This window comes from Erythrolamprus reginae, chromosome Z (genome assembly GCF_031021105.1).
Source record: "Erythrolamprus reginae isolate rEryReg1 chromosome Z, rEryReg1.hap1, whole genome shotgun sequence".
In the NCBI taxonomy this organism is placed as follows: Eukaryota; Metazoa; Chordata; class Lepidosauria; order Squamata; family Dipsadidae; genus Erythrolamprus; species Erythrolamprus reginae.
In genome coordinates, this window is record NC_091963.1 from 36014656 (window position 1) to 36027048 (window position 12393).

The following is a 12393-nucleotide window of genomic DNA, read 5'->3' on the forward strand; positions in this document are numbered from 1 at the left end:
TCTGTGATACGATAGTTTTGTCCTTCTAAAAGATAGGCTGCTTCGCTCCCTTGGAAAAGGCCTTCAATGCAATTATCAGTCAACCCGACCGGACCTGCCTGGCAGCATTCGCGGGAAACCCGCAATTCGGAAGCCGAGTCTACCCAAAACAATTCATGCGCCGCTTTGGGGAAAAAAGCGGAATCCCACATAAAACTGTCATTAACACACATCCCACAATCCTTCTCGGAAGCATTTACTCTTCCATGCCGGAAGTAGATACTTCTTTGAAGGCGGAAGTCCGAACTGTTGTGGAGCTGCTTTCATGTTTTTGAAAGGATTTTTTTCCCCCTTCTCTCTTTCTCGCTTTCATCTGTGTGATTCCAGCAGCCTCTCTGCGGGAGCTCCGGTGGGCGTTGCGGGGCCCATCCTGCCCGGTTCACGGGTTTCTCTCTGAAGTTCACTTCGTGGTGGCAGCAATCAGCCGCGCTTTTACTGCGCGCGGAGCATTCGGCGTATCTGGGCAGATTCCCCCCCCCCTCTCCGGATGTGATTTTCGGTGGTGGTGGTGGGGATGCGGGCACAGAATTTGAACATGTCCGTCACGGTAAAATCATAATTCCGACTTTTAAACGTTAAGCTAGACTTTCGTCAGGATGAGATGGCAACGCACGTTAACATTCCTAAAGGTTTTTCTAAATCCTGCGCTGTTGTTTGGGGATGTTGTAATTGTTAACGAGCATTGCGAAGCTCATTGCTTTAATGTTCAAATTTTATACTAAACGTATGTTGGTGGATAATGACGTTTCCCCTCAAATTCGTCACCACTTAATTGAATCCACAGTATGTGGGAACTTATTGACAACTTGTTGTCCTTAATATGGAAAACAATGACAACAACCCACCATGAAGTAGTGTGGAGCATGAGATGAGAAGATATTTATTTTATTGTTTTGTCAAGTACATATGGTGGTATACAAAGGTATAACAATGTTTATATACATGGTACTAATAAAATAGAAATATTAGGATGGGACGGAAGGCATGGTGGTGCATTTATTGCTAAAGTGCAATTCCCAGAATCTACTGAAAACTTCCATATATAATATTTATCTCTGGTTTAGAAAGTAACTGCCACAATCTGTATACATACTGACTTTATGCATGAGAATTGATCTATTCTAATGCATAATCCAGTAAGAAAAATTAACAAAGTGAGCAAAAAAAATACAGGCAAAGTTAATGGAGAAGATAGATTCACTTACAATTTTGCTTATCAATAGAAATTTTCAGCTCAATTGTGGTTGTTAACTAAGGACTGTGTATTGTACAGTAATTTTTATAAGCATGTGAGCAGTAAAAATACAAATCAGCAGACAATCTATAGATACATGTGAATTTTTTTGCTTAACATTAGAAGGAAGCTTTAATAAAAATAACTTGTTGAGTTATTTCATTAAATTCATTATAGTTTAGCACTCTAATACACTTTGTAGCTTACAAAATCTAATATAAAATAATTTAAAACATAGGCAAGGCAAATCAATCCAGATTAAAAACATATATTAAAACATAGTAGGGCAACTGTCTCCTCTCTTTTTCCCTCAACAAATTAACCTCAGGCCTGGGACCAAAGTCTCATTTTAAGTGCTTCTCAAAATCTGAATCTCTGAGCAGTGATGCTAAATTAGTAAGCCATTCAGAAAAAAAAATGGTTGTGCAATTGCCAACTAGGAACAAGAAAAGTGAATGCTACTGTGCAATGCTTATTTGGAATGATGTAAAGTATTTAATATTATAACATTGGTTATTTCTTTTCTTCTTTCTTTTTTAAAAAAGGGGTCCATATGAATGAACGTGGCTCTAGTTTTCCAACAATGTTTTAAGCTGTCCAATTTGGAAGAGCAGGCATGAGTGGCTCCAAACCTGATATTCTGTGGGCTCCACACCATGTTGATAGATTTGTTTTATGTGACTCGGAACTCAGTCTCTATCGTATTGAATCTGCAGTAAGTTCAGAACTCAAAGCAGGATCAGTACGTTTATCTGAAGAAACTGCAGCTACTCTTTTGTCCATTAATTCAGAGACTCCATATTTGAAATGTGTAGCTTGGTATCCTAAATATGATCCTGAATGTCTATTGGCTGTTGGGCAAGCTAATGGGAGAGTTGTCTTGACTAGCCTTGGCCAAGACCACAATTCAAAATGCAAAGATTTGATAGGAAAAGAATTTGTTCCAAAGCATGCTCGGCAGTGTAACACCTTGGCATGGAATCCATTGGACAGTAACTGGCTTGCTGCTGGCTTGGATAAACATCGAGCTGATTTTTCAGTATTGATCTGGGATATAAGTAGTAAATACACTCCAGAAGTTTCAATTGCCACTGAGAAATTAAGACTTTCAAGTGATATTGAATCAGGATTGGTCGTAACAAAATCACTGTATGAATTAGGTCAGAATGATGCTTGTCTTTCTCTTTGTTGGCTTCCACGAGATCAGAAACTTCTTTTAGCTGGAATGCATCGAAACCTGGCTATTTTTGACCTTAGAAACACAAACCAAAAAGTGTTTGTGAATACCAAAGCTGTTCAGGGTGTTACTGTCGATCCACACTTCCATGATCGTGTGGCTTCCTTCTATGAAGGCCAGGTTGCCATATGGGACCTTAGAAAATTTGAGAAACCTGTATTAACTCTGACAGAACAACCAAAACCTTTAATAAAAGCAGCATGGTGTCCTACAAGAACTGGTTTATTCGCCACTTTAACCAGAGATAGTAATGTCATCAAGCTCTATGATATGCAGCATACGCCCACACCGATAGGGGATGAAACAGAACCTACAATCATTGAAAGAAGTGTTCAGCCTTGTGAATACTATATTGCTTCCTTTGCATGGCATCCTTCAAGTCAAAATCGAATGGTTGTTGTGGCTTCTAACAGGACTATGTCAGATTTCACTGTGTTTGAAAGAATCTCTCTGGCATGGAATCCAGTTACTTCTTTAATGTGGGCTTGTGGAAGACATTTGTATGAATGCACAGAAGAAACTAGATCTTTTGAAAAAGACATAGCCGCCAAAATGCGCCTCAGGGCTTTATTCAGATATGGCCTAGACACAGAACAGGTATGGAGAAACCATATTCTTGCAGGAAGTGAAGACCCAGAACTGAAGTCACTTTGGTACACTCTGCACTATATCCTTAAAATAGTACAGTATTTGCTGCACAGAATGACTGATTCCTGCCTTTCAGGGATCTCTGAAACATGTGGATTTTGGGGGGCTGGTGCCTTTTTTTCAATTTAACATAAGGTGACATTTGGGGTCTGGAATTATGAGTCATTATATAAAACAGTACTAATGGCTTTCAGTTACACAATTTGTCTAAAGAATTCAGCATTTTTGTAGATTATTTTAAGACTGAAAGAAAGATAATCTCTGAATTTTCTTATTAACAATTATAACAGATATTTGTTATAGCCACTTTATGCTATTGCAGAGATATTAGCTTTTAATTACTGATAGGATTACACTAAGCTTGCACAAATAATTTTGAAGAGGGTATTTGTACAATTCCTTGGATCAAGGAAACCAAGTCAAAGCTGGTATCTTAATGATATCACATCTAACTTAGTAGCAAAACAAGGAATACCTGTATTAATAAACAAATAAATGCAATGTGTGTGGGTTTTTGCCTCACACATCATCATATTAATTTATTTCCTATATTGGAAAATACTTATGAAGCAATATGCTGATGATATGGATCAGAAATTCACAGGAAACAAAGGATCCTTGGTTTATGCAGGCATCAAATCTATAGTGAAAACATCTATGGGTAAGTTCATTTTGCATATTATTTGGTAACATCTTAAATAATTTAAAAGTGAACGTCTTTCAGGAGTTTCCTTCATGGCTTATTCAATATTATAGATGTATCCATTGAAAGCTTCTTAAAGAAATTCTATCTTTCCATGGACCTGCATGGTATGCCATTTGATTCAAGGTAGAATAACATTTGATTTAGGGAAGTGCTTATAGGTACAACATGCTGCATTCAACACATTGCATCATTTTTCCTCTTTGAATCTACTTCATTGCATTGTTCTAATTAATATCATGATTGAATGATAATTTGTGAACACAACAATGCTAAAAAGCCTATATTTTAATCATAAATTTAACATAGGGCATTCAAATATTAAGAAGTTGTGCTTATTGTGTATCCAATCAATCTCATTCCTTTTCAGGAACATCGGAGAACTTGAGGCAGAGCCGAAGTGGGTCTGAAAGACATGCTGATATTATTCAGTATACGAGTGAAGAAAGGTCATTGGCTCTGCAGCTTTGTGGATGGGTAAAGAAGGGTGCTGAATTGGATGTGGAACCCTTTCTGTGTTCTTTGGAGCAAGAAGGAGACTGGGAGCGAGCTGCTGCTGTAGCATTGTTCAATTTGGACATCCGAAGGGCAATACAGATAATGAACAAAGGAGCATCTTCGGGCAAAGGTGTGTTATGATGTACTGCCACTTATACAGTGTTTGTTCACGCTGAATATTATTTATCTGCTTATCTGTTAATTAGATGGCTTTAAACACTTAAATCCAAAGGTACAAAAATCCCTTTTGTTGATTCAAGGCTTCATTATAGAATGACACATAATAAAGTGTGTTTAAAATTAGTTTAAAGTTACATTTCTATTTGTAGAAGGTATAAAATTCATTTGTTACCAATCTGTTTTCTCCCATGGCTTGCACAAAAATCTGTGGGATTGTGCTTAATATGTTTATTTTCCCCTGGCTATTCTTTAGATTCAAGCTTGTAGAAACACGTGGACCACAACTTTGTCATTTATCTAACGCTATATAAAAATTAATATTCAGATATCTTGAACAAGAGTGGTGTGATGTTCAGTCTTACGTTGAAGCAGATGTTTCTCTCCTAGGCCGCAAATTTAAAAATGTGGTTTGAACTTTGGGTGAAATCAAGGACATCCAGCTAGTGAATGCTCCATCTGGTTGCAGCCTTATATAATTCATCTCAGTTGATTGGTTCAGAGTAATTTTACAGAATTAGCAGAGGCAAATGTTAAGAAATTGTAAAATATAGCTGTCTAAAAATTAATTCAATAACTATTTCAAGTTTATTGAGCCCTCAAAGAATGGATATTTGATCCCCCCATCCTATTAACATACACATCCAGCTGTATTTGTTTTAGTTCCAAATAATTACACGTAATTATTACAATACAGTTACAATAGAAGATTGGGAGGAAATATAATTAAGAATGTTAATGTTATTTCAAACTATATTCTTAAAAAATAGAATTTGTCACCTCCTGAAAAGCTTTGGCTCTGTTGAGTCTGGGTGTCAGGCACAAGGAACCAGGGACACACTGAGGTGATCAAGGTTACTTACTCATTATTGCAGTGTGTATTTACAAGGACAGGCTGTGTTCTCTTGGCAACAATCAGATAAGACTTAAAGGACTCTGGAGGAGATAAGCCTTCACCATTTTCTGCTGTGCTAGGATTTTACCTCAGCCCCCTTTTCCCATTCTATTTGGAAATTTCATTAAATCAAGATGTAACAGAGGATAATTTTATGTAAATGGAAAGTTAACCATCTGATTTTAAAGAATGAGTCCAACATATGACTGTTATTTATTTTTTAAATCTCGCTTTGCGAACATTAAGAACTTTCAGTATAGTATACATTAAAAATTGAATTCTATATTGCTATCAATAGTTATTGCATGGATCTTTTCCTTTTTTCAATTTATTATTTTTTATCTTTGTTATATTTACTTCATTTGAATCACCAAACTGCACAGACGTACATATGCTTGCCTCGACATAACTGATTTGAAATTTCTTTCTTAAAGAATTTTTTATTTTTTCAACATCTTTACATAAACATCCATACCTATACCATAGTACCAAAAATATATATAACTATACATTTTTGTCCAAAATACCATAAACAAATATCCTAAATTTTCACCTTTTGTGCTTTTATCTTCTGTCTGTTTTCCTTCTATATTTCACACTACTCCCCTCCCTCTCTTCCCTCTACCTCCTTTCTCCCTCTCTCCCTCTTTCCTGCTTCCCTCCTCCCTCTTCCCCCTTCATTTCCATTTTCTCTTCATTCCTCTTATCCTTCCCTGAGTACCTCTAATCCATTTTATAGTGAATAGATGAGCAATTCAAAACCCTAACTGCATACCAAGATTGGTGCTACTCTTAAACTTATATCTTTTCCCTTATCTCTCTGTGTGTGTGTGTGTGTGTGTGTGTATAATACTAGGTATATCTACTATTATTTTAATGCTGTCTCCTTATCTCCTATTTTTGTTTCTTGGGTCTACCACCTTTAATTTTCAATTTTCTTCCAAATCAATCGCCAATGCTTATCTTCCAGACATATCCATTATCTCTTATACCTCTTAATTTTAGGCCATACTCCTCCCTTACCTCAATTTATATTCCTACTCATCTTTTTTATTTTTATTCTGTCATTTCTAAATGCCCTAAATTTCCGATCACTTCTCCTGTATCACATCTCCCTTTCAACTTTATTACTAAGTTTTTTTATTTTAACTCATTATCCATAAACAAATTCTAATCTCGTCACCAGATTTCCATCTGTTAGTTAATAACTTCCCAATATACAATACTAAAGGGGGAAGAAAAGCTAATTATCTAAACTCTCTACAACAACAAAAAATCCAATTTATACATTATATAATCTTACATAAGGATCTTTTAAAATGATAATTGTACTGTCCAACAATTTCAGTTATCTAAATCCTTTTCAACATTAAATAAATTGTATATGTTAATCTTTTATAAAAGTAAATCTTATAAAGACAAATAGTAATTATTATTTGAATATAAAATTATTCAAATTTTATAACCTACCTACAATTGACTATAGTCAAGTTTATTTCTTTTCTTTATTCTTTTTTCCCTTTCATTATCAAAATTTAATTTAAACCATCGTGTTCCAATCTAATGATTAAATGTAAATTAATAATTCTAAAAAAAAAAGTATATAATCTTATATAAAGACCTTTAAAAACAATAACTTTCCAACAATTTCAAATTATCTAAATCAGTGATGGTGAACCTTTTTTCCCTTGGATGCCAAAAGTACGTGCATGCACACTATTGTACCTGCGCATGTGCCCACACCCATAATTCAATGCCTGGGGAGGGCGAAAATTGCCTTCTCTGCCCCGCCGGAGGCTCTTTGTAAACCAGAAACAACCCATTTCCCAACTTCTAGTGGGCCCAGTAGCACCCTCCTCCATCCACCCAGAAGCCAAAAATGCCCTCCCAGAACCTCCGTGCAAGCAAAAAGTCATCTGGCCATTGCACACATATGTGCTGGAACTGAGCTAGGACTTTTTAAATTTTTCTCTTATTTAAAAAAATATTGATGCATTTCACAGAATAATTTATGTAATTTGAAACATTTTGAGCTATTACTTGTTGATTACCATGTTGTTAGGTTTTTTTTTTGACTTTAGGGTTATTGTCTTTTTGCAATGCAGGTGATCTAAATCTTAACGTGGTTGCTATGGCATTGTCAGGATATACAGATGAAAAGAATTCCTTGTGGAGAGAAATGTGCAGCACTCTTAGGTTGCAGCTAAACAATCCTTACTTATGTGCCATGTTTGCTTTCTTGACCAGTGAATCGGGCTGTTATGATGGGGTTCTGGTAAGCTTTTTAAAATAAAAAATTGTATCATTGTTGAAATAGTATGAAGCAAATATAGATTATTCAGTGTCGTATTAGGAAATTGATCTATCCGTTAAAGTGGTATAAATTTTGAGCCTTTAGACAAAGGCAAAAGATTTTTATGATAAATTGTGTTGTGGTTGTACAGCTGAAAGGTTACCTTTGCATTGATTAATTGTTCTTTCTCTGATCCAAAAATTTTTGAAAAATCCCTGACATTTGTGAGAAGGTAGTCAGATAAATGATTGTGTGGTCCGTAATATATACTAGTAGTCGGGCAATTAAAAAATGAAGGATTAATTAAAATGTATTGTGTTTTAAAGTATTTGACACTGTTTTTATATTTAATATGATGGTGTGATGGTTCAGTGCTTAAGCCTCTGAGCTTGTCAGCTGGAAAGAACCAGGTTTGAGACTCGACCACCACATGATGGGGTAAGCTCCCATCCTCAGCCCAGCTCCTGCCAACACAGCACTTCAAAAATGTGCAAATGCGAGTAGATGAATAGGTACTGCTTCAATGAGAAGGTAACAGTGCTCCGTCATGTCATGCTGGCCACATGACTGCAGAATTGTCTTTGAACAGCACTGGCTGAATGGCCTTGAAACAGAGATGAGCACTGCCCCATATAATCAGCAATGACTAATGAAGTAAAATCTGCAGGGACTGCTTTATTATTTATTTATTTATTTATTTATTAGATTTGTATGCCGCCCCTCTCCGAAGACTCGGGGCGGCTCACAACAACAATAAAAACAATGTTACAGTGGAACAAATCTAATATTAAAAGAGAAAAAGACATATAAAACCCTATCATTTAAAACCAAACAACACATACATACCAAACATAAAGTATAAAAACCTGGGGAAGGTGTCTCAGTTCCCCCATGCCTGGCGATATAGGTGGGTCTTGAGTAGCTTACAAAAGACAAGGAGGGTGGGGGCAGTTCTAATTTCCGAGTGGAGTTGATTCCAGAGGGATGGGACTGCCACAGAGAAGGCTCTTCCCCGGGGCCCGCCAAACGACATTGTTTAGTCGACGGGACCCGGAGAAGGCCAACTCTGGGACCTTATCGGTCGCTGGGATTCATGCGTTAGCAGGCGGTTCCGGAGGTACTCTGGTCCAGTGCCATGTAGGGCTTTAAAGGTCATAACCAATACTTTGAATTGTGACCGGAAACTGATCGGCAACCAGTGCAGGCCACGGAGTGTTGTAGAAATGTGGGCGAATCTGGGAAGCCCCACGATGGCTCTCGTGGCCTCATTCTGCACGGTCTGAAGTTTCCAAACACTTTTCAAAGGTAGCCCCATGTAGAGAGCGTTGCAGTAATCGAACTTCGAGGTGATGAGGGCATGAGCGACTGTGAGCAATGACTCCCTGTCCAAATAGGGCCTTTAACTTTTTTTACTTTTATTTTATATTTTTCAAATTGCAATAGATACTTTACAGTAGAAATACAAACTGTCCTACTTGTCACCTTATTTTTCATGAAAAAAATTGAATCATGTTAATTATAGAAAATATACATACATACATATATGTGTGTGCCTGTGATTTTTTTTTCAGAATGAAGGTAATGTTGCTGTACGAGACAGAGTGGCGTTTGCTTGTAAATTTTTAACTGATATACAGGTAAGATGATCAGATGTGTTGCTATTTTTTTCTGTTTTATTCAAAGTTCTTTCCAGAAAACACACTATGTTGAAAATAACAAATAATAACACACGTTTCCAAATTTCTCATCTTCTTTGCGAAGGCGAAGTAATCAGGCCAGGAACTGAAATATCAAAATGGTTACTATTTTGTACTATTCTAGGCATTGAATTACTATTCTAGGATTTGAATTTCATATTTCATGGCTCATAGCAACTATACAAGTCTTTGGTCGTCTCTGTGCTTGGATGTTTTCATTGCAGACATTTCATTACCCAAAGTAGCACAAAGTGATATTATCTACTTTGGGGAATGAAACATTTACAAGAAAACAATCAAGCTCAGAGAGCACCAAAGACCTCTCATTTCAACCGAGCTACAAATATTTTCCTTTATTGATGGCATAGTGACTGCCGTGTGATATTTTGAGTACAGGTAATCCTGTAATACTTTGAATTGGCTTTCTATTGTCATAATCCTACTGCTGTTAATAATATTAAACACCATAGCTTTTGCATTTTCTTTCATTCTTAAAAAAAGGTTCCATAAATTTTATTTTCTATTAAACATAGTTGTCTTCAGCATATCCAAATTTCTAATTTCTCCTAGCAATTTCTCACATATATTCTGCAGATATGTCAAATTAATGAGATGACAGTATTTCAGAAACATTTTGAATTGAAGGACATGGACAATCTGTATTACCCATTCATGTTAATGAATGGATTTCATATTCTGTTCCTATTGAGAAACTTTTTTTCCATATACATTTAATACCATATAGAGGCATGCCATATTTGTGTGGGTGGGAAACAGATAACAACAGGTTAAAGACTTGAAGAAAATCATATTCTTTTTTAAAATAGTTAAACAGATTCGTTGAAAAACTAACGAATGAAATGAAAGAATCTGGAAATCTTGAAGGAATCCTACTGACAGGACTCACAAACGATGGAGTTGATCTAATGGAAAGCTATGTAGATAGAACAGGTGACGTTCAGACAGCAAGCTATTGTATGCTGCAGGTTTGTATCTTTTTTGAAAATAATCTCAAGATTCAACATTTGTGAAAATATTATGCTTGCTTCATATATTTATGTTCTTACTTTCCTTTGAGGTAAATCATTTTTCATTCTATTGTGTTTTTATTATCTATGTGGTATCTTCAGTAAACTTTTTGTGACTATATTCTCACTATTTCTAAATCACTTAATTTTAAAGTTTAGAGATAGTATATAAAATAGAAGCAGAATTATTTTTTGTCAAAATTAACTAGGTTTTTTTAACCTTTGCAAAAAAACCCCACCCCATAATTTTTTAACTTCATCAGAAATATGTTTTGTTGCTGTCTATCTTTTCAGGGTTCTCCCTCTGACGTGCTCAAAGATGAGCGAGTTCAATATTGGATTGAAAGTTACCGGAATCTGCTGGATGCATGGAGATTTTGGCACAAACGAGCCGAATTTGACATCCATCGAAGTAAACTGGATCCCAGCTCAAAACCATTAGCACAGGTAAATATGGTTATAATTTTCCGGGCTGTGTAGCAATTTAATTAATCTAGTATCTTCAAGGACCTTTATTAAAGTATGTCACTATCTTGCTTGTTACATTTTAGAACCCAGTGCTAGTTTTCCATTTATGGATGAGCTCTAGTAAAAGAGACGCCTTTATCAATATAATTTTGTGGTTTCAGATTATATTAATGTTATAATGAAAATCATTTGCTTTTGTGTTTTTGATAATATAAAGGATAATATAAATATATAATATAAATATGTGCTTTATTTTTTTCTTGTTAGGTATTTGTAAGTTGCAACTTTTGTGGAAAATCAATCTCTTATAGCTGCTCAACTATACCACATCAAGGCCGAGGTTTCAGTCAATATGGTGTAAGTGGATCACCCACCAAATCAAAAGTCACAAGTTGTCCTGGTTGCCGTAAACCTCTTCCTCGCTGTGCTCTTTGTCTGATTAATATGGGCACTCCAGTTTCCTGCTGCCCAGGTATGTCTCCCTAGTTTGAAATTGTTCGTTTAACTCAGATTTTTAGCTTTGAATTATTTTAGATTTTTAGAATTGTCTGAATTCTCTTTAGTGATTTAATTACAGCTTTTCTGCTAGTACAATATTTAATAAGCAATTCTGAAAAAAGTGTTAAATAGTTTTGTTTTGTTTTTTCATAAAGGAGGATCCAAATCAGATGAAAAAGTGGATCTCAGCAAGGACAAGAAATTAGCTCAGTTCAACAACTGGTTTACTTGGTGTCACAACTGCAGGCATGGTGGTCATGCTGGGCATATGCTCAGCTGGTTCAGGTAACAAACTAAAAATAATACTATGTGAATGAAGCCAAGAATCCTTGTGGGACTTATCATTTATCTGTACCTTTAGTTAATATGTTTACACATCAATATATCAGCAAAATTATAATTTTACAAAATATGTAGAACTAAGAATTATTATCAAGAAATAGATTAGCAAAAAATAGAGACATTAAATATAAGAAAAAATTCTGTACATTCAATGAAAGTCTATCTCTATGGATATTCTGAGTTATCCAGGTTATGGTTGTCCCAAAGCTGCTTTTTCAGGAGGTAACTGGACTTCCTTATTTTTTCTTTGAAGACATTTTGCTTCTCATCTAAGAAGCTTCTTCAGTTCTGACTGGGTGGTGGTGAATGGAAGGATTTATATTCCTTGTAGACATTCCCTATCATCCAGTCGGAGCTAAAGAAATGAAATGTCTTCAAAGAAAAAGCAAGAAAGTCTAGTTGCCTCCTATATTTTTCTACTGAAACATGTTCTAGACTTCCAGGAAATAAATGAATAAAAAGTACCTTTGGGACAACCATGACAGGGATAACTGAGAATCTCCATAGACTTTTTGCTATGGAAAAAAGTCTTTGGAGATTCTCAGTCATCCAGGTCATGGTTGTTCCAAAGGTACTTTTTATTCATTTATTTCCTGGAAGTCTAGAACATGTTTCAGTAGAAAAATATAGCTAACC

The 12393-nt window shown here is 35.7% G+C and overlaps 1 protein-coding gene across 2 annotated transcripts; it reads left to right on the forward strand.

Annotated features, from left to right (window-relative positions):
• The first annotated feature begins 262 nt into the window (after positions 1-262).
• On the forward strand, positions 263-11729 carry MIOS (meiosis regulator for oocyte development). 2 transcript variants are annotated; one of them, XM_070729604.1, is made up of 10 exons: positions 263-586; positions 1819-3177; positions 3721-3819; positions 4232-4489; positions 7537-7706; positions 9296-9361; positions 10249-10407; positions 10744-10896; positions 11185-11389; positions 11571-11729. In XM_070729604.1, the coding sequence occupies exons 2-10, from the start codon at positions 1890-1892 to the stop codon at positions 11702-11704; spliced, it is 2532 nt and encodes an 843-aa protein (XP_070585705.1). In that variant the 5' UTR covers positions 263-586; positions 1819-1889; the 3' UTR covers positions 11705-11729. The 2 variants fall into 2 exon arrangements, with proteins under 2 accessions (XP_070585705.1, XP_070585706.1); XM_070729605.1 differs by having other exon boundaries at positions 500-576.
• Positions 11730-12393: the final 664 nt, after the last annotated feature.

Excerpts from the sequence above, each read along its gene's own strand:
- MIOS (XM_070729604.1), top strand. The coding sequence starts at position 1,890 with ATGAGTGGCTCCAAACCTGATATTCTGTGGGCTCCACACCATGTTGAT. Across the intron at positions 4,490-7,536 it reads AGGAGCATCTTCGGGCAAAG|GTGATCTAAATCTTAACGTG; the intron begins GTGTGTTATGAT and ends TTTGCAATGCAG. Across the intron at positions 9,362-10,248 it reads AATTTTTAACTGATATACAG|TTAAACAGATTCGTTGAAAA; the intron begins GTAAGATGATCA and ends TTTTTAAAATAG.